At 45.7% G+C, this 26,651-nt stretch overlaps 1 protein-coding gene across 3 annotated transcripts in view; it reads right to left on the reverse strand.

Annotated features, from left to right (window-relative positions):
* Positions 1-26,651, reverse strand: part of PCNX1 (pecanex 1) — a 617,237-nt gene that overhangs the window by 477,465 nt on the left and 113,121 nt on the right. For all 3 annotated transcript variants that reach the window (XM_085627291.1, XM_085627290.1, XM_085627289.1), the window contains exon 2: positions 10,210-10,418. In XM_085627291.1, the coding sequence (XP_085483417.1) occupies positions 10,210-10,418 (209 nt within the window). The remainder of the gene's footprint in view (positions 1-10,209; positions 10,419-26,651) is intronic.

A 26,651-nucleotide genomic window follows, 5' to 3' on the forward strand; every position in this document is an offset into this window, starting at 1 on the left:
TGGAGCCGGTGATGGGGGACCAGGAGTGGGAGGGCGGACAGGAATAACATGGAGCCGGGGATGGTGGACCAGGAGTGGGAGGGCGGACAGGAATAACATGGAGCCGGGGATGGTGGACCAGGAGTGGGAAGGCGGACAGGAATAACATGGAGCCGGGGATGGTGGACCTGGAGTGGGAGGGCAGACAGGAATAACATGGAGCCGGGGATCGTGGACCTGGAGTGGGAGGGCGGACAGGAATAACATGGAGCCGGGGATGGTGGACCTGGAGTGGGAGGGTGGACAGGAATAACATGGAGCCAGAGATGGTGGACGTGGAGTGGGTGGGCGGACAGGAGTAACATGGAGCCGAGAATGGGGGACCTGGAGTGGGAAGGCGGACAGGAGTAACGTGGAGCCGGGGATGGTGGACCTGGAGTGGGAGGGCAGACAGGAATAACATGGAGCCGGGGATCGTGGACCAGGAGTGGGAAGGCGGACAGGAATAACATGGAGCCGGGGATGGTGGGCCTGGAGTGGGAGGGCAGACAGGAATAACATGGAGCCGGGGATCGTGGACCAGGAGTGGGAGAGCAGACAGGAATAACATGGAGCCGGGGATGGTGGACCTGGAGTGGGAGGGTGGACAGGAATAACATGGAGCCGGGATGGTAGAGTGGGAAGGCGGACAGGAATAACATGGAGCCGGGGATGGTAGAGTGGAAAGGCGGACAGGAATAACATGGAGCCGGGGATGGTGGACCTGGAGAGGGAGGGCAGACAGGAATAACATGGAGCCGGGGATCGTGGACCTGGAGTGGGAGGGCGGACAGGAATAACATGGAGCCGGGGATGGTGGACCAGGAGTGGGAGAGCAGACAGGAATAACATGGAGCCGGGGATGGTGGACCTGGAGTGGGAGGGTGGACAGGAATAACATGGAGCCGGGGATGGTGGAGTGGGAAGGCGGACAGGAATAACATGGAGCCGGGGATGGTGGACCTGGAGAGGGAGGGCAGACAGGAATAACATGGAGCTGTGGATCGTGGACCTGGAGTGGGAGGGTGGACAGGAATAACATGGAGCCAGGGATCGTGGACCTGGAGTGGGACGGCGGACAGGAATAACATGGAGCCGGGGATGGTGGACCTTGAGTGGGAGGGCGGACAGGAATAACATGGAGCCGGGGATGGTGGACCAGGAGTGGGAGGGCGGACAGGATAACATGGAGCCGGAGATGGTGGACCAGGAGTGGGAGGGCGGACAGGATAACATGGAGCCGGGGATGGTGGACCAGGAGTGGGAAGGCGGACAGGAACAGCATGGAGCCGGGGATGGTGGACCAGGAGTGGGAGGGTGGACAGGATAACATGGAGCCGGGGATGGTGGACGTGGAGTGGGTGGCAGACAGGAGTAACATGGAGCCGAGAATGGGGGACCTGGAGTGGGAAGGCAGACAGGAGTAACGTGGAGCCGGGGATGGTGGACCAGGAGTGGGAAGGCAGACAGGAATAACATGGAGCCGGGGATGGTGGACCTGGAGTGGGAGGGCAGACAGGAATAACATGGAGCCGGGGATCGTGGACCTGGAGTGGGAGGGCAGACAGGAATAACATGGAGCCGGGGATGGTGGACCAGGAGTGGGAGGGCGGACAGGAATAACATGGAGCTGGGGATGGTGGACCTGGAGTGAGCGGGCTGACAGGAATAACGTGGAGCCGGGGATGGTGAACCTGGAGTGGGAGGGCGGACGGGAACAACATGGAGCAGGGGATGTGGACCTGGAGTGGGAGGGCAGACAGGAACAACATGGAGACAGGAATGGTGGACCTGGAGTGAGAGGGCGGACAGGAATAACATGGAGCCGGGGATGGTGGACCTGGAGTGGGAGGGCCGACAGGAATAACATGGAGCAGGGAATGTGGACCTGGAGTGGGAGGGCGGACAGGAACAACATGGAGCCGGGGATGGTGGACCTGGAGTGAGAGGGCAGACAGGAATAACATGGAGCCGGGGATGGAGGACCTGGAGTGGGCGGACAGGAATAACAGACGAGGAGATGCGGGCATGCAGCCGGTGGGGATTAACACAGAGTCTGAGTTGGGGGTAATGTAACCGAAGTGAGAACAGGAGTAAAGGGAAACCTTGAGATGGTGATTATGTACAGGAGGGTGGACAGGAATAACATGATTCTGAGACGGTGTGCATGCAATGGGAGGGTAGACCGGAATAACATGATTCTGAGAGGGCGTGCATGTAATGGGAGGGTGGAATGGAAGGGTGGACAGGAATAAATTGATGTCTTACATGGTGACTATGGAATTTATCAATCAGGAGTGTTTGAACTAGATTCTGCAGTGGTTGTGGCAGAAAGGAAGATGAGCTAGAAAGGGATGTTAGGATGAGAGACTACTGCAAGTAGCGGTGGTCGCCTCTCAACCACTTGGCATGTCTCAGACAAATAATCCTTTGCAAGAAAGAACCAAGACGACAACTAGCATTAGTGTCAGGGAGCCTGGAACAGCTAGCCATAGGAAAGGAAGTCTAAGAACTAGGAGGCTGGGCCCTGTGCATATCAGAGGAATGCGGTAGGAACGGGAGACACCAGTTCAGGAGACACTGAGAAACCCTATCCACAGAGACAACATAAAACAATAGTTACTTATCAACAAATTTATCTCATGTGACAGAAACAGGCTTTTGGAAGGACAATGGCCCATCAGAAACTAGATCAGAAGTGAAACACCCAAGACAAACAGTCCAACCTCACACACTATGGCCAATTAATTCACACCAACTAGTCGGGTCAACAAAAATAACAGGATAGCACCAAGGTATGCACATATCAACTACAATCCCAACCCAAAACACCCACAGTAAAGCTGCATGGAGGACATTAACATCACTCACAAGCAAATGGATGGCTGAATGAATACTTTGCTGGGAAAAGTAAACAACTGCAAATTTAATCTGCAAGCAGGAACAGCCCAGAGACTAAATACAAAGAAGGGAAATGTGGAGCTCTAGAAAAACTGCATACCGTACCCTAATAATGCCCAATGATCTCAGTGCGCTCCTTCCACACAGCAACATTTTACGACTTAACGCAAATTAGCATTTTCCTTTTGATTCATCTTTAATCTCTACATGAAGGCTGCCGTTCCAGGCCCAATCATCTATCAAGGGCTGTAATTAAAGACAGAACTGGGGCATGGCTTCCTTATTGACTTGTGGCCTTCCGTTCCATCTGGATCACATGCCTGCCATCTGCGAGTAAAACAACAACAATCACACAGGAACCTAACAGAAGGGAACACAATTCACCAGCTATCAAGCCATCGGAGAAAAAACTAAGCTTACAACCACGCTTTCCTCTGAAGTGGTGGATTTAACACCCATCTTCCATGAAGCCCCTATTAGGCAATTATTAATTGTGGCATAGGTACTTCTTGGTAAACATGACAGTCAGTCATGTTTATTATTAATTTGCGGCTCTGCACTTGGAAAATAAAATCAACAACACCCCTTCAACTGTTTTTCAACCAGGAACACATTCGGATTAAAAATGCATCTTGTAGGATGTCCTTGGTCACGTCCTCCCTACTCCACTTCGTGTTATTTAGGGGAGGGAGCTCGTGTCAAACCTTTGCAATGTAGGTTAAGATAATGGGCTGCACCCGAGCACGGGATCTCTAAAATGATAGGTTTCAAAGTGGTTTATTTTCAGCTTGCACTTGTGAAACTGCACAGGGAAGATCAGTCATCATTGGCTGCTCTATCATTTGTTCATTTAGGAGATTTCTTTGGCATGGACCAAGCCCAGTGGCGTCTGAGCTCTCGACATAACAGATAGCAAAAAACAGTATAGTGAAGTAGGAAAAAAAAAAAAAAGAAAAGGGGCGTTTGGCAATCAGATAAAACATAAGGTGTTTTTTATGAGGTATTATTAACTATGTCCTATTAGACATTTAATGGAGAGAAGGGTTTGGGAGATTTAGAAGGCGAGTCAGACGAAAGACCGTAAGAATGAGAGAGATAATTTCCATACAGAGATTACAGAGTAGATTCGTGTTACAGTTGGTTCCATATGGTAACAATTTTGTTTTAAATCACAATAATTCGTATTTAATCTTAGACAAGAATGAGAGATACCACACACAATATACTTATATACACACAAATATATATATTGTGAACTTCTTGTCAAAAATATATATATGGCTGCTATACAAGTCACATTCATAACAACAAACATTGAAAAGGACATTTTAGACAAACCAAAAAACATTAATGACATAACTGACAAACATGTGCAAAATGATCCCATTTCACAACAACATAAAAGATTTCAAAAGTTCACGGCGTTCCATCTTTTACAATATGGTTCAACTACCTCCCTAGAATGCCTGCACAGTTATTTTAGATAAGGGGATTGACTAAAGATGTGAAGTAGCTGTATGTCGACGTTTCGACCCAGGATGTATGTGTTACTGTAAAAACATCACAGAGGGTCTTCAGCAGGACTGGCGGCAAAGCGTATAGGCAGCCAATGAAGGAACTGAACTCGTCCGATTCGTGGATAGAGCTCTGTTAAATTAATTCGGATAGGTACTCAGTGAAAATGTTCTCCATGTGTGAATTCCATCTGCACCAATGGTTCCAGTAGTATTGATTCCAGTACAGTATGGATGTCCTTAAGATTCAGGAAAATGGCAGTCCCAATGAATTGGCATGGACCTGGCCCTCTCGCATTCTAATTCAGACTAAAATGTTTAAGATGAACATCATGCGGTCGGAATTAGAATGCGAGAGGGCCGCATCCATGTAAAATGGGATCATTTTGCACAGAGTTAGCTGAGAAAGTTGGAGCGCTACATAAAGTGGCAATGAAATAAAAAGATGTAAAAAAACAACTCAATGGTGGAAAGTAGGAGAGGTGTGAGGAATGAGGTGGGAGGTGCTAGAGAAAGAAGGTTTTCCTAGTTATAACTGAGGTGGAGAAACGCTGGAAGGAGGGTAGTCTAGGTCTGTGCACAATCACACCACTGGCAGATCAGGGATGTTCGTTCTTGAACATTTGACGAGTGGATATCAGAGATCGCTCTGAGGGATCCGGTCTGTTTACCCGACTTGGGGGGGCAAAGCCTTAAAATGGACTGTTAGTTTATCTCTGGTTTGGCTGGCCCCTCCTCGGACTTCCTCTTCCAACAATTATAAGCCAGCCCACACACGAACAAGTAACTTTAGACAGCTGAACACCCACTTCATATCATGACGAATGGGAGAAAAAGGTTGAGGCAAGCCCACCTCCAAACTATGGATCATGATCTGCAAGACCTGTGAGCCAAGAGAGCTTTGCAGGCCTGATCCGGAGGCCTACCTCACAAATCACTGAAGCAGCCAGGATGCTCTAGGTGAGAGGTGCTGTGCCAATCCACTGTGAGTCAAAGGACGCAGCCATGGGACAGATGCAAAGAGGGCTCTAGCACCAAAACATACCAATACGATACTTTCCAGCAAAGGAAGAGTGGGTAGTAGTCCAGCATAAACTAACGTGGGGAGCCGGACGCTGGTGGGTCAGGAAGTTACTGAGAGACACTGGGGGATGTGGCAAGGGGCACTTTAAGACTTTGAAAATCACCCAATAACACTGGTGCTTGGTCAAGTTAAGTTTGCATTTATAACACACAGCACCAGAGCAGAAGCTTGTGCAAAGTACTGCACCTGAGTTGTCAGGTCAATGTACAGGCAATAACTATTTTAAAAGTTCCACTGCAAGCACTGAAAAAGTCACGCGTTGCACATAGTGTGCACGGTTCACATGCCTTCAACACAGAACTGCAAGTCTCACATGCACGTCTGTGGTCCAGTCAACACACTAAAGTTGCTATTATACTGCAGGCAAAACTTCAAACATGAAAACCACTGCAAAGTAGTCCCACTGAGCCACTGTATGCGCAATTATGTGTCAATTCAATTTGTGCCACTGGTGTACACCATAGATTCCCAAACTTTTTAGCACCACAACCCAATTTTTAGAACTACAAACTTTAAAAGCTCCCCTAGATTTAATGGGCATGAGGCAGTCGATTTCCTAATGTAACAAAAGCATCAATGTGGGAGTGCACTGTCATTTACAGAGAGCGAATGATCTATTGAATTAGCCACTACATTTGCACAGACATACAGTTTTACTGATAAAACTATACTGCACACAAATGAGAATGTGTGGAACACGGGTTTCAGTGAATATGCATCATTTGTGCATCGCTAAGTAAAGTGTCTTGATTCGTTTTTGAATCTATTAAAATCTTTGTTTCCCTCGCACCTCAGAAATACAAAACATTTGCTTTCCTTACTTCTGAATGCGCACAGTTCATTTGATATTTTGTTGTGTATTACAAGAAAGGACACCCTACAGTCTTTCCTTTCACACTCACTGTACCCCAGGAAAAGCTTGTCAAATAATTCACTTTACTTTTCTTCATTGCAAAGTGAAAGGAGTTTGTAAACACCAATCCCCGTTAAGAAAATGAGCAGCAATTTGTCAGAAGGCATAGTGCAGGGACACCAAGACATATTGTTTGGGGTCAAGGGCATCACGTTTTCATATTTATTTTGTCTTGGGACAAGTAGGCCCAACCCCTTGCTTCACAACCCCTGTGGCTGCCAGTTTACAGTACCACATTCTAGATCAAGAAAGGGCATTGCCTGCAGTTAAGGTACAATTTGTATCTGTATGTTAATGCTGTTCAAACTTGTACATATGTTTCATTAATGCAAAACCTTTATTATTAGGTGAGCACTATAAGGAGATGTTACCTCGGACTACCCTACTGACAGTATCTAGTAACAACTGCATTCACATATTTGCAAACTGTAGCAGTATGAGGCTACATACAATCCACCCAGAATGCACTCCGATTAGATGCTAATATCTGCAGAAGCCTGAAAGCAAGACTGATGTTTCTTTGAAGCATCATTTAGGAAAATTTTGATTCATGCTAGAATTTCCAAAAATATTCATAATTGAATCAGTGTAACCAGTTTCAAAAAGATTATGAGAAATATGAAAATAAACAAGCATGGGCAAAGTCAAATGGTCTGACATTGGTGGTCAGCATTTAGGTTTTGTCAATGCGTGTCATGTTTTGACATGGCTTTTTATAAAACATTAATTTTGTGGTAGCTGTCGGGTCCTCAGCATAATAAAACATTGGCAAAAATACCTTTTGGTATCAAAAAGCACATATTGCCACAGTAGTCCTTAGCACTGAGCAAAACGACTGTGTGCAGATACATGCTCCTTGTGAAAGAGCAGAAGGCTGTCATTCACAGTGGAGCCAGTCAAGAGGGAGAGAGAGAGAATTTGAATTAAAAAAAAAAAAGGTCTTTGTTAATGCCGCCCTAATTAGGTGCCCAATTTTTAAAGACAGTCACAAAAGTGTATCCGTAGTGTATGTCCTTGCAGTAATGCACATTTACAGGTTTCATGAATTATCAAGAATTTACAGAAGTAGGCCAGCAAAACGTACTCCTAGAAAATATTTGAGAACTGCATTTTAGCATAAGCAAATTGCCATGTGTAGATTTACTCATGCGAAAAACTGTTGATCGTCTACAAGTTCACCTTCCCTCAAACCAATTTTGTTCTCAAAGCTCTAGAGAAAGTTTTACTACTGGCCTTGTCATTAGTAAATATCCAACCTTTCTCAGTATGGAAAAAGATTAGAGAAGAGCAGGTAAAAACCCCTAAAACATGCAAGTTAGTAGGTTTGCACAGACTCAAAAAGGCATTTCAACCCTGGAACTATTGCTTACCGCTACCTCCACGCCCAGTATGTAGATCGGCTGAAAGGTGGCAAAATAAGGGCCTAACTAGTATTTAAACCCCTCTATAGTAATAGCCCTTGCATAATCAGAGTTCCCATGTAAAGAATTATGCCATAATTTGTTGCTGCACTTCGTGGCACCAAAGGGACAAGTGGATTTTTTTTAACAGGACAAGTAGACTTGTGAAGCAACCTGTCCCATGGACATGCAGACATTTTATTAAATTCCACACCCCTGATAGCCTGTCATTCGACCGGTCTTTGAAGTGCAGCAAATAGGACGAGATAAATAGAGAATTTATACACATCTTTATTGCTTGGACTTTCACAATCCACCACAAATCGGCTTGTGGCCCACCAGTGGGTAGCGAATCAGTTTGGGAAACACTGGTCTACACTGTTGCACAATGGGCGGCCTCAGGATTACCTTTATTGTTACTACTTACGCATGTTATCTCACAGCACCCTTCTTCTGCCTCTCCTAAAAAATATAGATGATGCCACCAGAACAATATTGAACCTCCAGCTGCAGGCAGTCATCAAGGGCAACATACTCCCACCCTAGATCAAGAGCATCCTACAAACACCCCCCCCCCCCCCCACTCTCCCCGGGACACCTAGTGCTCATGCACATGCAAACCTTCCTCCGACATTGGTGCCCTGACTTGCCATTCTGGACCTTGGTGCCACAAATGCCCCCACAATCTTATCGCAACATGACACCTGCCAATCATCTTTACCTGCTAATGCATGCAAGCGCTGTCCCTGGCTATGCCCAGACAACAGCAGTATCTCGAACAATCTTACTATGCCGCTTACAAGTCCGTACGAGTGTTATTAGGTTTCCTTTCCCACTGGTTCTGGCAATCCTTTACAGCAGCGCATCATCCCTCAACGGTACTTAAGGTGGTGGAACGCGAGATTTCATCCCAGAGTAAATACCCAGCAGAATGGCAAACTGCTTCAACTGTTGATTACACTTTGCTTTTGTTGTTGATAAGGTAATGAAAAATGCGCAATAAAAAGATTATTTTTCTAATAAAAAGAACAATGTCCAACCTCACAACACAGACAGGAAATAGGATGACAATCAGCATATGCACTGCATACAACGCAATGCCATCTATCTACTCACTGAAGTATTTAAAAACATTTTCTGACATACACATCTTCAATCATTTCCCCCAAGAGATAAAGAAGAGCACACTGAACATTTATGTACACATTTCCCCTACTCCATAAGTAAATAGAATATGTAAAGACGTTCCAAACTATCTACTATTTGTCTAAGCATTTACCACCTTCAGTCATATCCTCAATGCGTCTTTATTTTGCCACGTCACCGCCAGCGTTCTTGCCTACCACCTTGCCATTATGATGTGCGGCACTTCTGTTACAAGGGCTTGCAAACGCACACATACCGAACTTAAGGTTCTTTTTCAGGGAAAGAGAACAGATGGTGGTTTTGTCACCGATGAACGCATGTATTCATGTTAACACAAAACATACAGATTGAACTAAATATTCAAGTTACGTGAACTATACCTTAGCCCTGTCACACAATGACATCATAAATAATCTTTAATGACTCCCCTTCCACCTCGAACTTGTCTAAAAGCTGAAAATACCTGAAAGACAACTCACATGCCACGATTTTAACAAGTCAATATCTAGTTGGGTTTCATGCCCTTGGCGGTCCCAGAGTAGATGAAAAAGCAGAGCTGTGTTTCTATTTTGACTTGCACTTTAGTAGGTCAGATGAACATACCAAAGTGAGCATGCCAATAAAGAAATCAAAGGAAAGGATTAGTTGCTCATGACCTGAAAACAATTCAGTCTCAAAAGTTTTTATTTTTCAGGAGAACGGGATCACACATCAGTGGAGGTCAGAAGTCCCTACAAAGTAGCCACATAGTTGATAAGCGTGCTTTTTGATGGATATATTCATTTTTAACATTATTTGAGCAAGCATTTTTATGCAGTTCAATTTGCTCACCCCGGAATAGTAAAGTCATTTGTAACAATAACTGAAATACAACTAATAAAACGGGAAAAAACTTCAAGTCTGTATATCGTGCTACACATTCGTCAAACTGAAAACAAAACACACTGGGACAGAGGCCATGGGAAAAAACAAACTTTTAATGGAAAGGTCTCACTGGGAGATCTGGATACAGGTAGTGCAGCAGGTGTACGTGCCCTCGCCCCACCCTGGGTTTCAAAATGAGATAATCAGCAGCCAGTGATGTTCTGATGTTGCTGTAATTAATTCGGTCCCCTGGCCTGGTCTTAAACCATCACCAAAACATTAATTTCCACTCGCTTCACTTTATATCATTGCAATCCAATCAGATAACACATTAAAACAGAGATCCTCTGCATAATCCAGTTGCCTTACCTGGGCCCATTACTGTCCTCTCTCCTGGTAGACCGGTCCCTTCGCTCTGTTTTGGCTCCGCCCTCGGCCAGCTGGCTGTTACTCCGCTCTACAATTTCCCCTTCATCCAGGGCCCCATGCAAGCGGTAGTTGACCATCTTAAGAACGATGAAGACAGCCGCCACTACTGGGCAGTAGACAGCTACTATCACCATAGACGCAGGAAGGGCCTTGGGAGAAAAGAAGAACAGGAACTGAATAAGCACACTGAGAAATGACTAAGTGATTTTTAAAACAACCCCATGATAAAGCGGCTAGAAAGCAATATCCATTTCTAATTTGTAAGGCACTCGTCGAATTTCTTACTCAGGCACTTCTAACTAGGTATGGACCTGTGACATAATACAATTAAAAACAATGTGATATGCCAAACTGACCTTCAGGTTTAGTGGGATACTACTTGGACGGTTTGAGTGGTGATGGGGGTACTAGTTCCCCTTTCCCCCCACACTAATTTTTAACAAGTGGTATCCCACTAAACATAAAGGTCAGTTTGGCATATCACATGGTTTTTATTGTATTAAGTCACAAATCCATACCTAGTTAGAAGTGACTCCGTGACTCCAGGGTGTAGGCCCGCTCTTCATCAAACAGAGTTTTTGAAGAGCGGGGGAAGTCGTACGATGAAGCATGACACCTGGTGTTGTGAGAGGACATCACATTATTGTGCATGTCTGGAGATAGGCTGATGTATAGTGAAGGATTTATAGAGAACCTTTACTTGTGTGAGTTTATGGCGTTGAACACTCAAAGTCCTTCTCTGAAAGAGGGAGCTTCTGAAGTTTGGAACCTCAGTTTGTGGTTGGTGCGTGTGCCCTTTCATTCAAACTTGATTATATGACCAAACTTCCTGTTTCCATGGATGACATTGAATATCTAGAGCGGTTTGTGCTAAGCACTTCAAGTAGTTGCTTTGTGTTACCAAGGTGTGGCATGCCTGGCTCCTTTAAGCAATGTTGTATCTTAAAGCTTGATAACTGTAATATTGCCATTATGAGTTGCTGAGCCAGTATGCCTCAATCTGGAGAAAAACATTCCTGGACATGTTCCTATGACAGGGCTTTCTCCACTCATGGGACTACGTGACGATGGAGTGGATGCAATCTACTAATTTTTTAGGTCTCGCTAGAGCCAGCGCACACACTGGTCTGGCGAGACATTTAGTAAGCTGGTTTTTAAAGTGCTGCCAAAGGCAGCCACCAGCTTGCCATTACGTGCACAAGCGCGCGCGCCTCGCTCCGCCTTTCCAATGTTCTGTTGCTTGTTTAACTTGCAGCGCGAGGCGCGCGCGCTTGTCTTTTCCTGTTTTATTAACTGACCCTCTCTCTCGCATACACATATGGTGCAAAGACGCTGACAGGAAATTCGACAATCATGGGGGGTCAGCTGAGGGGTCTGTTTCTTCAGATGCCGAGGGTCTTTTCAGATAGTGAGTCGCCCTTCTCTACATCCTGCTGGAAGACGGGAGTGTGACTTACTCTTCAAAAGACCGGACAGAAAGACTGGAGGCCGTGACTGGGGGCTCGACTAGACTAGACTCAAACTTCGAGGGGGGGGGGGGGGGAGCACAACAGGATTTAATATCACTTACAATCTGTAGAAAGTTCCACATTCTGACCCCTTTAGACCAGTTGCATGAACCTAATAGGACTTTAAAAAGATACATTTTACCAGATCTTTCAGCATCCTCCACCAAAGCATAATATGAATTCCAATTTTCAATTTCTATTATACATTCCATGTTCAATAAGCTTATTGCCAACAGAACTCTTTTGCCAACACGTGTTTCGTTCTCATGGCAGTCACCCATGGAACTTCATCAGGCCTAGCGTGGTATATTGTTAAATTATTTAATTTTATTTTTACATTATACGGTCACAAGTGTGATATTCGAAATAGGAACAATTTAATTGCAACCAGTCATCTATTCATTAAGTGCTAATAAGCCAAATGGTTGTCCTCCACAATATGATCAGTCAGTTATATACACAGCAGTGTAACACAAATAAAGTCCTTATACGACTTTCCCCTCAGAGTTTCTCATCCACGTATGAACAAAAACAAATTCAGAACAGAGTTTTAATGATGAATTGTAGTCGGAGGGGGGTGTCGGGTCGGTTAGATGGGGTTAAATCATCGTTTTTAATTGTTTCGTGTGTTTGTTTTTTTAGAAATTGTTATTGAAAATGGTCTTATTTAACTTGTATGCCACCCTAAAAAATTCAAAATTAGAAGTAATATGCAGTATCTGTTTAAGAATGGAATCATTCAAATCTAAGATTTCATGAACTTTAAGAGTGGCATTGGATAATGTGTGGACGAATTTCAAATTATGCGTTATCTTTGTTGGCCTAGGCCAAGACACTTGAACCACCAGCAAATCAGTTTCCCTCTTCTAGGTTGGACTGATTGATTTTTATATTTATAAAAATAGATTGAATTGTTTAGTCATATCCTTTGTGGTGTGCAACATGGTTTCTTGTGGGTTGAAATTCTGTTTTTGTAGCCACCACAATTGGTAGCAAATCATGTAAGCACAATTCTTTAATTATTGTTCATATTACAGTTGTCAACACTCCATACTTTTATATTATTTGCAGGTTAAGGGGTTTATATCGGAGAAAACTCTCACTGTAAAGGAGGAGAGGAGCGTGCATCACGTGCATACCTCCTAATGTATAGAATGTTGAATCAGTTTTCCATGAACTTTCATGATCCAACTTTCATCAAGTATTCTTGGTTTTTAATTGTTTGGATAGTCCTAGATACTAAAAAACAAGCTATGTTTGGAAATATTTGTTGCAATAAAATGCACAAAGGACAGAAACTGAGTTCACAAATGTGACCATCTATTCTACCTCTACTTCACATATGGGCGTCAGTTAGGGGTAGAAATGATATCCCTTCATGCTTGCCACTTGTTATTCACCACCTTTGGTACTCCCCATCTCGGAGTTCATGAAGGCAATATCGGAATCTGAAACTAAGCATGGCTGTAAAAGCCCTGTTGATTTTCTGTGGCTTCCGTTCCATCCATTTAGCCCGTTGGCAGCATGAGTAGCTGTTGAAGAGCTAAGCATGAACAAAGGGCATCCTGTGATGGGATACTACATATAATTCTGTATATAATAGAAATGTGTGATCCCAAATGATCCATAGTAGATAATGTTAAACCCCCAGTCTTCACCATGGAGAGGACTTTAAAATCCCAAAATAACTCTTTGCAAGGTGGGCCCAACACTGTATCATACTCCTCCGCAGAACCAAGTCTCGCGTCCCTCCAGAAGACTTCCGAACAGTTACACAATCAGTGATGATATCTAGACTAGGTTATAGCATCTTCTTAGTGTTCCACATTCCCAAAATAACCTAACCACTTTAAAACCAGGTTTCTGCACAGTAGCTAGACTAATCACTAGAGGCAGTAGACTGGACTACATCAACCCAAACCTAAGTATCTTTAAATGGCTTCACATGGAATATCACCCACTAGTCTACATTGCTTACAAAACCTTGCATGCAGAAACCACTAAGGGCCAATGTACTATTTACTGTTCTGAAAAGTTTGTTTTGGAGTTGGTCGCAATATTGCCTATCTCCTTAGTATTCATGAGGTAGGTCGCAAATTGCATCTCACTTCAGTTGGAGGCCTTCACATGCATGGTGGCCTGCTGAGGTCAGCAGACCGCCATGTCTGTGACTGCCTTTCAGTAAACTAAACTTTTTTTTTTTTTTTAATGCAGTCTGTTTTACTTGAAAGAAATGTGTCTGTGTTAAAAAAAAAAAAAAGTTCCATTTTAGGTCGAGCCTATGGCAGCACGCATGCGCGGCATAGGAAAATCGACCTCTTGGAATAACTTCAGCTTGTATAGAAGCTCGTGCGTGTGGTGCTCACACGCGATTGGCCTTTGCGTCTGGCTTTAGTACGCAATTGGCCAATAGAAAATCGACCTCTTGGAATCATTTCAGCTTGTGTAGAAGCTCGTGCATGTGGTGCTCACACGCGATTGGCCTTTGCGTCTGGCTTTAGTACGCAATTGGCCAATAGAAAATCGACCTCTTGGAATCATTTCAGCTTGTGTAGAAGCTCGTGCATGTGGTGCTCACACGCGATTGGCCTTTGCGTCTGGCTTTAGTACGCAATTGGCCAAAGGCGTGTGGAGGTCCCAGCTTCTTGTGAAATGTTTACTCCCAGAGCGTTTTGCTCTCGGGAGTCAGCAGCGAAGCGCGGGGACGATCTGTTTAGTAACAACCAAAGGAAATGATGGACAGAGTGTTTAACATTGCAAGCACTCACCCCCAGTCAACTGATCTGGGTTTAATCTATCACCATTCTTTAGCCCACTCTGCCACCCCAGTTCAGACATGGCCATATGCAAATCAGTCTGACCCTGTGCCTCATGGGAACAGTCCAGCCCGAACTGCCAAGCCATGTCTTCCCTGGACCGGAAACAAGCTTCCTAGGACCGGTTTCTGGCATTTCAGCCGTCTTCAGCCAGGCTTGCTTGAATCCAGTGGCAAAGTGAGCAAGGGACTCACGTCTGAGCATACCCTGCCAACTTATGGCGAACAAAGCAACAACCAAAGGAAATGATGGACGGAGTGTTGAACATTGCAAGCACTCACCCCCAGTCAACTGATCTGGGTTTAATCCACCACGGAATTCAAGCAAGCCTGGCTGAAGACGGCTGAAATGCCAGAAACCGGTCCTAGGAAGCTTGTTTCCGGTCCAGGGAAGACATGGCTTGGCAGTTCGGGCTGGACTGTTCCCATGAGGCACAGGGTCAGACTGATTTGCATATGGCCATGTCTGAACTGGGGTGGCAGAGTGGGCTAAAGAACGGTGATGGATTAAACCCAGATCAGTTGACCGGGGGTGAGTGCTTGCAATGTTCAACACACTGTCCATCATTTCCTTTGGTTTTTGCTATGATCTGTTTAGTGACAGGTTTCCTTGCCGCTTTCATTAGAAGGCACATCCCCTCCACACCGGGCAAGGGACACCCCCACACTCCTCCTGGTGCGCGAGCACTGTCATTCCTCCCTATCGTTATTCTGTCAAGTGGCTGGAACTGCTTTTATTATGTGACATGATGAGGGTGTTTTACTGCACGCTTAGTAATGATTTGAAAACCTGCAGTGCGCTGCTATTAACCACAGCATCCCCGTGAACTACGTGGTTCATTTGAAAACCTTCAGTGCCCGGGTATTAACCACAGCATCCCCGTGAACTACGTGGTTCATTATGGGGCGTCAGCGGACCGACCGTACATGGTCACACGTAACAGTGCGCACCTTGTTCCATTTCTTTCTTGTCTCCCTTCTATGCTCTGATCGATTTCCCGACGCCCCCGCTCCCCTTTTCTCTGCTCAGGACTTCCCCCTCTCATTAAGTCTCTCAGCTTCCCGCCCTTCTGTTCTCTCTCCGTGTCTGTGCCCCTTCTGCATCGCCCCTTCACATCTCCCTCCCTCATGTTTCTCTCCATTGCCTGCCTCCACTTTTTTCCCTTCCCCTCATGCTCCAACGGTTTCCCTCTCTTTCTCTATCACACCCTTTCTGTCTCGCGGCACATTTCTCCCCCTCTTGTCTATCCTCTCTTCCTCCTGTCACATGCCCCCTGTCTCTGCCCCCATTCCCTCCTTTACCTCTCTGGCTTACTCCATTTTTCACTCTCTCTTCCTAACACTTGCCTGACACAGATGCCAAGGTGTGCAGTCTTCTGTCTATATTTGATACCTATTAATCCAAACTAAATGCATTTAAAGGCTTTGGAGCAGCAAGGCTGCCAAAGGTGTGGGTGTGCCACGCTGTGCGGGATCAGAGGAAAGAAGAACGGCTGATTCTGTGACAGCCCTTCAGAAGGCGACGCTGCTTCTTTGGTAAACTGTCGTTATTGGATTTGTATAGTGCACATCCTGCCACTGGTAGGGCCTCATGGCGCTATCGACAGTCGTCTGGGTCGCCAATGTTAGCGATTTCGGGAGGAAGCCTAAACATTGTATCCCTTGCAGAAGGAACAATGAGTTCTCTTGGCATTGGCCGAGTCTGGTATACATGTGCTTACAGGGTGAAAATTCTGTATAAATACTCTGGGACAGCGGTTCTTATCATTTTGATACTGTGGACCTCCACTGAAGGCGAGAAATTTCAGCCTCAAAACAATACACAAAATATATAAACAAATAATCAAATATTCAATTTACAAACAAAAATAAAACAAATTGACATTCTAATGGGAATTTTGGAGCTTTTTAAATATAGTTTTATTTCTAAGAGACAAAGTAATATGAGAGAGTCTATAATAACACAGTTTCTTTAACCCCAACTCTCTTTTTGTCGGCACATATAGGTGCTTTACCTGAGGCCACCAAGTCCGTATTCGTTTCCGATAGCTGTACTTGTGCTGCTTCTGCGACTCAAGCAAGAATGAACCCTTCTTCTGCCGCATTCAAAAAAGAAGTGAAAGCGATCCTCATGGCTAAATTCACATGAACTTTGTTGCGGTTTTCTGTATATTATGTTTGGTGTTTGTTTGTTTGTTAGTTACTCTTCAGTTGTCACTATGTATAGCTTAAGCTTAATGACTTTCAGAACTGCACCTTTAACTTGTTAAGCGCTCTGTTACTCGCAAGAGTCTTGTCCGCGCTATATAAAACTTTCAAAATAAAATAAATAAATAAAAGCAAAGGATACCAACTTCGTTTTTTGCCACCCATTCCAAATTTCTCAATATTTACAGAGCGTTTAAAATTTTTTGATTTTACAGTTTATGCATATATACTTTATTCATCTGCTAATATTATTTAATTGTATTAAACCAACGGGGTTAAGAACCGCTGCTCTGGGAGATGCTAGAGAAATCGCACCAGTTCTGTAGGCAGCAACAGCTCACAGGTGCGCTACTGTGGGGCACTGGCCTCACCACCTTGTGTGAATAGGATGGGAAAGATGTCCCCTCCAGAGGACCCTGGACCACAAATGAGTCCACACTGGAGGGTGAAACAGGTCTTTGGTGACCTGAGGATTGGGAAGGGGTTGAACTCGGCCTGGTCAGAGCCCGTGGTGTATGTGCAGGGCACCATCGTGGTCACAGTCCATCGTTACAAGGCACAAAAAAGAGGGCGAAATCCGGGGAACCCATACCAGATTCCTCCTCCTTAAGCAAAACATGAGCGCATAGCCAATAGGTCTCGCCTTTGGGACCTTATAAACGTTTAGTTATCCAGCACAATATCCTTGGTGCAACAACATCAACTGTTGCAGGGCTAAACACTATAAGGTCCCGAAGGCGCGACCTATAGGCTATGCCAATGCTTGTTTTCAAAAGTATTTTGTAGTTGATGTGCTGTTTACAGACATGCACTGGGCTGGAGGTGTGCCCTTGGCTTAGCCCCCTACCTAATCCCTTTCAAGGTTATATTTAAAGTGACACTTGCTATCCTTTTGAGTATACATATATGTAGCACGCACAATAGGGACCAGCGCTGCCAGAACGGCCTCAAAAATAGATTTCAAAATCATATGGACAGGTTTTTTTAAATTTTGTATCTGGTTTTCAAAACTGTTTGAAGAATCCCAGCCCCGGTCTGGTTTATTGGGACTTCCTATATAGGGGTGGGAGTGGCTGATTGGTAGGTTTTAGGCCATTTATTCTGTGTTGTAAACAGAGTGGGACTAGAGGGTGAAAAAGTGGTTATTAGGTTTTGCCTTAGCCAGCGCATGCGCTGCATTGGCGAGACATTTAGTAGCTGGGTTTTAAAAGTGCTACCCACAGACTTTTGCCGGCCACCAGCTTGCTGTTACGCGCACAAGCGTGCGAGGCGTGCACATCTGCGCAGAGGCGCCATATGGCTTTCCTCTCGCTCGGCCAAGCGCACGCGCCTTGCTTCAATGCCGCTCCCCCTCCCCCACCACAGAGCGCGTCTCGCAGCTTGAGTTTTTTTTGTTGTTTTTTTAACTTTGAGCGCACGGCCAATGCTTGTTTACGACTTGTGCCCTGCACGCATAACTCACTCTCTCCCACTATCTATCCTAAAGTGAAGAGAAACGGATCACACAACACTGGCCCCTCACGCAGCCCTCCCGCTGTCCCTGCTCTAAATCTAATCCACACTCTTCTGCTACCATTACTGCTGCCGGCTGGGATAATACAAGCCCACCGGCTTTCCCAAGAACATTTTTTTTTTCAGCACATACGGCTCTAGACTGCGCTTCCAATCCTCAGATCACACAATGTGTAAAGCCACAACAAAAAGCCGAAAACGCCGGCCTAAGCGCGTCTGTGCGTTGTCTGTTTTCCGGAGCAAACTAGCAGTCTCTTCCGGTGCAGGAGCAACTGCGTTGAGGATTGGTGAGCGGCTTTACGGGCGGGTTATGTGTTTTCTAACCAATCGCAAGATTTACTTAGAAGGTCAGCCTCCTAGAACATACTTTTAAACCAGCATTATTATTTTACCTTCTCTGCGTTCAGATATTGAAATTGGTTAGAGACAGAAGCGATCATATATTGTGCTTCTATAAGAATTTAAGGTAAGGTCCTCTTACGTTCGAGAACGTCCGGCTTTATTAGCGAGTTTGGCATGGGCAGTATGTGTGCATACTCCTCAGACACGTGACAGGTACCGCGCAGTCATCACAGATACAACACAAACACGCCGAACAGATGTCACATAGTGGCTCATGTGCTCCAGGGATTTTCATGTGAATTCTGTGAATCCCCCACCCCTCCAGTTTTATATAGTGTGAACTCGACCCGAAGGTAGTAGTGGAACGGTTTACATGAGCACCAGCTTTCATTACAGAAGGACACATTCATTTTTGTTTTTTACGCACAATGAGATTAAGTGATTTGCTCAGAATCACACGATGTTGAGCCATGACGCAGAGACTCGAACCTGGTTTCCTTGCTCCAAAGTTAGCAGTTCTGGCTGTTAGGCCACATCCTCTCCTTGAAGGACTTGTATTCCTGGTTTTATAATTTGTCAAAACGCACTGCATATCCCATAATACAGTTTAAAAACCAGCACTACATGAACTACTTGCGCATGCAATTGGCATACCTGACACGTTTTTAGAATGGTTATGTGTGAGATTTATGTTTCGTGTGTGTGTATGAGTGATATAAACTTCCTTATGTGTGACACTCTGGGAGACACTTTATTACATGTATTACAAAGCAATTCTGTCCAAGGAAATATAAATATTTAGTTATGCAGCACAATATCCTTACAGCAACAACATTAACTGTTGCATGGCTAAAAACGTACAAGGTCCCAAAGGCGAGACCTATTGGCTATGCCAATGCTTGTTTTTCTTTTTGGTACAAGAATGGCATTTTTCCTCCCACTCGCAAGTTGAAACAGTATTGCAAGGTCTGGTAAGCTCAGAGACACCTTCCAAAATACAAATGCTAGCAGAAATTCTTTGAAAATGTAACATGTTTTATTTTAAGTATCTGAAACGATTTTTAACTGTAGAAACACATTTTTAACATTTGTGTCTGTCCTCCCTTGAACCTAATCTGCATTGAGACTTGGTGAACCGTAAATGCTCTGAAGGCCAAAATCGCACTCAATAGTCTAACCACCCACATTAACTAAACACTCGCTGCCAGCATTCTATCAAGTTTGCACTGAGTACGAGACAAAGAAACATTCATTGACGTCAGAGTTCGGCCATAGGAGGCTTTGAAGGAAGAATAAAGCAACAACGCTGGGACATCGTGGTTTTGAATTCTTACCACTTGCAAACCAAACAGAAGCTACTGCTGGATTTGAGCCAACCTGTTGAAATCAGCCACAATGGAAGGTGAAAATGTAGAAACTAGTAATAAAAGCAGCAAAAAGGTGGTCATTATTCTACATTTTTGGTCTTTCTTACCACGGGGCCTAGTTCTAATGTCCTAGTTCCAAGGAGCAGAAGGCCGCCTTAATGAACGGATTTCTATTGCAGAAGAATATTTTAAGCATTAGGTTACTATACATTGAACGTTGTGGCTGCGCTATAGCTTAGATCATCTGCAGGATTGTGTCACATCAATATGTCCCTAGAGACAAGATTCAAAACAGCATTTTAAAATGCAGTCAATAAGCAAGGACCGACTCAAAAAGAGTTCGATACCAAAAATGTAGAAACACCATGAATATTTATTACATTAAGGGCCTCATGTAGGAAGCCAAATACCGGTCGGTAACGGCCGATTTTCGGTAATTATACCGTTACCGACCGGTATTTTGGCTTTTGAGATGTAGGGGGAGAATTTCATGATTCGGTATTTACCGAATCGGTAAAATTACCGAATCGGTAATATTACCGATTCGGTAAATACCGAATCATGAAATGAGATGTACGGGGAGTGTGTGGTGGGTGTGGGGATTCGTTATTTACCACCAACTAAAGGTTGGTGGTAAATGACGAATAGGTGACAAAAAGCATTTTTGTGCACGTTTAAGTGTGCAATGTGGCAGACATACATGCCCTTAGGGCATGTATGTGCGCCACATGTGCACACATGGCCGAATCAGGGGTGCAACAGGGTGTCAATGTGACACCCTACCACCCTTGCATGTGCTCCCCCATTACCGAATCGGTATTTACCGATTCGGTAATGAGGCATACCTTCCCATAAATGGGAAGGTATGCCTCATTACCGAATCGGTAAATACCGATTCGGTAATTACCGAATTTTTCCGAATCGGTAATATTTACCGACTCATTACCTACATTGCATTTACCACTTCATAAATACCGAATCGGTATGATTCGGTATTTATGAAGTGGTAAATGCAAGCCCACCTACATAAGGCCCCTAGTGTAGTACTGAAAAATGCAAATGCAGCAGCAATGTCACTGAACCAGTTAAATAATGCAGAAAAAAACTGCAATGAGGGATCTTGGGAATCCAAGTAAAATGTAGCATTAACAAAACCTGAAAAACAGGCCAAGTCCAAGAAGTGCAGCAAATCAATAGAGAATCGGAGAGCATTCTGGGTAGAATGTCTCTGCCTCCCAAATTCGAGGGTTTATGTAGCCATTTTCACTCTAGAAAGTTAAGGAAACTACAATGTCTGCATTCTGTGAGCAAAAGCATCATTAATGCAAATGACAATTCGGTATTTTAAAACGTCATATAAACCTTCCATGTTAGCAATATACCCTAACTTGAATATATTAAACTGTTTCTACCGTAATGTCATTGGAGGTCGCAAAACAAAGATGTTACTATAAACAATTAAAAGACTCATAGTTGTACAGTTTTCAGCAAGCAAACAAAAAGAGCCTTGTAAGTGACACATAGTCTTCCTACATGGTTTCTTCGAGGATGGCAGATCAGTATCAAACAAAACAGTGAACGTTTTTCTGGGAGTGGTGTCAAGCGAGAAATATAAACACACAATGAACATTATGAAACGGCAGCCATATTTTTATGATGGAGTCGAGGTCTGAGTACTAGTTTTGTCTAAGCTAGATAAAACGCATTCAAAAACATCCTAACAATTTTGTTGCAATTGCAATAGCTCCATGTTAATCCACCTATATATTCCAAATATGGAATAACTTCCACAACAGTATGATCCATAGTCTCAGAAGACTAAATCAGAAAAGATGGGGCTATTGGAACATTCAATAGGGGAAGCACCAATCACACTGCATAGTTATTTGTATTTGGCAGAAAGCTAGATCTTGGTCCAGAAAGCATGCTTTTTGTGATTTGGTGTACCCCCGTTCAGTAGTTTTTGAGATATTAAGGCTAAAAAATGTGCATACTTCACGTGAGGGAGGATTTGTGAACTGGCAGATCTTGAGATATGATCTGATTGACTGTCACCACGTCAACAACATTTTAGGGCTCAGTCCCTTGTCCTGGAAACTCATTAATAAAACATGTAAGAGGGTTGGGATACCCTGCCCTACTAGGCCTGGTGGATTTGGGGTGAGGGAGAACAGACATGCTCCCGCCTGGAGGGGCATGCAAAACAGCTTTTACCTCTGGGCAGGAGCAATACAAGCTCTCTCACCATGCAGTGTGCCGGCTCGGGCAGCGGGGATGGCCCCCCTCCCCCGCACTCCCACCCCCACAAATATGTTTTGTGGGTGCCACGGGTGGACAGCGGGACACCCACTTAGAATGTCAAAGGAAGTGGAGGATGGGGTCCACTGGGCCTAAGAAGGCTCGGGGGAACGCCCTCTCTCCTATTAGTGGTTGCCCGTGGAGGATGTGGTCCCTGTGGTCTTTTAGGGCTAGTGTAAGGGGGTGGCACATGTCCCCCACCCCTATAATTAGACTTTGGCCCCACGGGTTGGGGCCCCTGAGGCACATTTCGGCTCGGGAAGGAGTTATTGCGCCCCCCTCCCCTAATATAAATGTTTTTGGTCCTGGGGGATGGGATCCCCGGCCCAGTTGGGCTCGGGGTTGGGGGGCAGTGCAACCCTTCCCCTAATATAAATGTATTTGGCCCTGGGGAAAGGGGATCCTGGGGCCAGTAGTGGCTTGGGGAGGGGGACCACGTGACCGCCCTCCCCAGCAGAAAGCTAACTGCTTGCAAGCGTGGTCCTGCGGTCAACCCCATACTGCATGTCCGAAGGTCATGTGTGGCTGGGGTTGGCTACCTATGGGGGTCGTTTGCAGGGACCACGGGCCAGGCCCTGTGGCCAACTGCAAGTTGCGCACGACCACGGCATGGGCTTGCTGCCTGCAAGGGTTTGGCTGCAGGGCTTTGCCGCAAGCCAGGAGTTTACTTTACATATGATAATATATGTGAGAAAGTGCCATCTTTCTTGCATGGTATGCCCCCACTTTTTGCTGAATTGCTGAATGTACTTTGACTGAGTGTGCCCTGGACTCCTGCCAATCAGGGGCCCAGGGCCTATGTTCCTTCCCTAAAACCTAAAACCCAAATTGGCAAACCCTGGCCACATGTCAGCCCCTGGTAAATGGTACCCTAGGTACCCAGGGCCTTGTGCCCAGGGAATGCCTCTAAGGGCTGCAGCACTTATTGTGCCACCCTTAGAGGCCCTGTACCCTAACACAAACACACTGCCCTTGCAGGCTGAGTGTCTGGGTACACGACAAAACAAAGAGTCGACATGGCCCACATCCCTGTGTGCCATGCCCACAACCTACATTGCCCTGGCATACATCAGCCACCTCTCTAGCTGGGTGGCCTATGCCAGTGGTGTGGGCACAGGAGCATGAGCCCTGTGCCCCTACAGTACCCAGGTCCATTCCTGGGCACTGTAAGTGCAGTTCTGCCACTTAAGAGTATATGGTGCTGAGAGCTCGTCAAACACGAACTCCACAGCACCATAATGGCAACACTGACGACTGAGAAGTTTGGTGCCAGTGTGGGATTTAATGTACAAAGCACTACAGAGGGCATCTTAGAGATGCCCCCTGAAACCTAACCTACAATCCATGTCTTGTCTGAGAGGCTGCCTAGGCTGCCACACAGCAGACATGTTGCTGGACCCCTGGGTGGAGAGCCCCCGCTCTCCTGGGTCTGCAACAATGCACAGCCTGGGCGAGGTGCTATGTCTCCTCCTCCAGGATGGGCAGGGGGAAGCTTCAAAGGAATGCCGCCTTTGTGAGCTTCTCGAGGCCACTTGCTGTACCCAGCAACTGGCCCCCACTGGTTCTGACCCCCACTCTGGCGGGAAGACTGGACGGAACCCCAAGTAAAGACAGGGGTTGTGCCAGCCTCTGCCAACCCCACCGCTCAGGTGGGAGGCGAGGTGAAGCACATCTTAGGGCTTTCGCCATCTTGAAGATGGGAAGCCCTGCCCAATCAGGACTAGGCTACTGCCCCCCTCCCACAGGAGAGTGGCAGGATAGGGGGGTGTACCCACCCCAGGGAAGGCACCCATTGGTCCCTGGCCTTTACCTACCTGTAACGCCCCTAAATCTAGTATTTAGGGGCACCCTGAACCTTCCTTCCTCAGATTCCACATTCCGAAAAAGCAAAGAAGAACAAGAAGAAAGAAGACCTGCCGTGCAGTTGCTAAGAAGAGGAAGACACCAACTGCTTTGTCCCCAGCCCTACCGGCCTGTCGACCCTCGAACCTGCTCCTGCTAAATCCCGGCACCTCCTGTGGCCAGCAACTTCACAAACCCCGGAGGACCTGGCTACCTTGTGACTCTAAGCATCTGGGACTACCATGAGCAGTGGCTGTGCTCAAAGCAAGTTTCTAACCCCTGGCATCAGCCCGGAACCGCGAACCCTGCACACTCTGCACCCGCCAAGCCTGGCCTGTGCCGGAGTGGACGTCCCCCTGGCGACTGTGACCCCGAATCCGGCACCCAAGGACCCACCTTGACGCTCCTGACGACACCTGCAGCCTCAGAACCAGGGACCCCCCCAACCGCGATCAACAGAGGGTAAGATTTCCCAACATCAAAAGGCACCCCTGCACCCGGCGGCCCCCTGTGCCCGACTCCTGGGTACCTACCTATCCTCCAACTACCCAACTTACCTTTCGAAGTGGTGGTGGCACCCGAAGAACCTTCGCCCCCGAGCTTGCAGCCTTTGTTCGTCCTTGAGCTTTCCCATTGAAATCCATTGAGCGCCCGAAGGCTCAAAAGCATCCTGCACCCAGCCGCCCGAGTGGCGATGGCAGTGCAACTTCTACTCCTACCTACTTCCCCATTTGCCCTGAGCAAGTGACCAGGAGTCCAGCTCCCACAGCCGCGTGGCCTGCTAGACAGCAGTCACCAACCAAGGCCAACCTGCCTCCCATAGGATAACATCGGGCCTAACTCCCTCTGAACCCGGCCGCCCCAGTGCCGCCGAGGGTGTAACAACTGTACCAACCTGACCCTGGCAGACCCCCCCCCCCCCCCCCGAGTCTGTGCCCAGAACCTTGACTCTGCCAGTCGAGTACTTACCCAAAAGCCGATAACTCACTTTTCTTCCATAGGGTAACATTGACTGGTTTCTTCTGAAATTTCTTCTAAGTGTGGAGTTTTTAAAACTTAAAATATTCACCTAAAATCAACCGAGTAACGAAAACGGAAATACACACCTGCTATTAGGAGAGATCCCAGTGCTGGATCTTGGTGCCCAGAACTGACCCTGAAAAGTACTCACAACCGTACTTACCACTAACCCAATTTTCTTCCATAGGAAATCACATACTGTTTTTCTGTGAAATTTCTTCTGTCAATTTTTTGCAAACTACAAATATTCTTTAAAAATCGTACCAACAGTGAAAACGTAATTACTTACCTGTTTTAGATAGAGGTCCCAGTACTGAGCCTAGGAGCCCAGCCCTGGATTACAAAAGTAACGAGAACATACTTTACCCGTAACTTGAATTTTCTTCCATAAGGAAACATTGACTGTTTCTCTATGAAATTTCTTCTGTCGATTTTACAAACTTATAAATATTCCTAAAAATCGCCTGTACAACTTAGACAGAGTTTCTCAACTGCTTACAGGTGGTACCCTAGTGCTGGATCCAGGATCCAACACTGACCTAGAAAAAGTACCCATAACCCCACTTACCTGCTAAGTGAATTTCCTTCAATAGGATAACATTGGTAATTTGATCAGAAAAAGTTTCTAAGTGTCAACTTTTAAAATAGCAAAATGTTGCTTAAAAATCACAACAGTAACTTAACCGAATTTACTCACTTGTTTCCAAGAACTGTCCCAGGACTGAATCTAGGATCCAGTCCTGGAGTTAGAAAAGTAATCCTGAAAGTAATTAATTGCATATAATTTAAAGTTCCCATTGAGCTCAATGTATTATTGTGTTGCCTATTGCAACAACCTGTAACTATTACCTACAAAAGTCAATTGCATATTGCAAAAGTATTTAACTAAAGCATCTCATTCTGAGAATGTATATTTTGATACCTATTGTTGGTTCTAAAATAAAACAACCGTATATTTTTATATACAAACCATTGGCCTAGAGTTCAGTTCTTGAGTGTGTGAGACCATTTGCTGACTGAGTGTGTACAACAAATGCTTTACACTGTCCTCTGATACTGCCTTATTGCTCGACCAAGCTACCACTTTAGAGAGTAAGGTTATATCTAACTTTAACCTCTGCCAAACCCCTGGGGATCATGTACTCTGTACACACTGTACCTATTTCGGAACAGTATAAACAGAGCCACTTTCTCACAATATAATATTACATTACGTTGAAAAAACTACAAATTCGTCTACTCCCCGGTTTCCCCCTGCTCGGAGGAAGATTCCCATGCCCTGCTCCGGGACATCGCACTGCCCTCCCTAACGGTGGAGGACAGGGATTCGCTTGACGCCCCTCCCACCTCGGACGAAATTGCCTTGGCTATTCGCTCGGTTGCATCCGGCAAGGCCATGGGCCCCAATGGTATTCCCATCGAGCTCTACAAGCTACGCCCGGATGTGTTGGCGCCCCACCTGCGCGCGAT

Source organism: Triturus cristatus, chromosome 9 (genome assembly GCF_964204655.1).
Source record: "Triturus cristatus chromosome 9, aTriCri1.1, whole genome shotgun sequence".
In the NCBI taxonomy this organism is placed as follows: domain Eukaryota; kingdom Metazoa; phylum Chordata; class Amphibia; order Caudata; family Salamandridae; genus Triturus; species Triturus cristatus.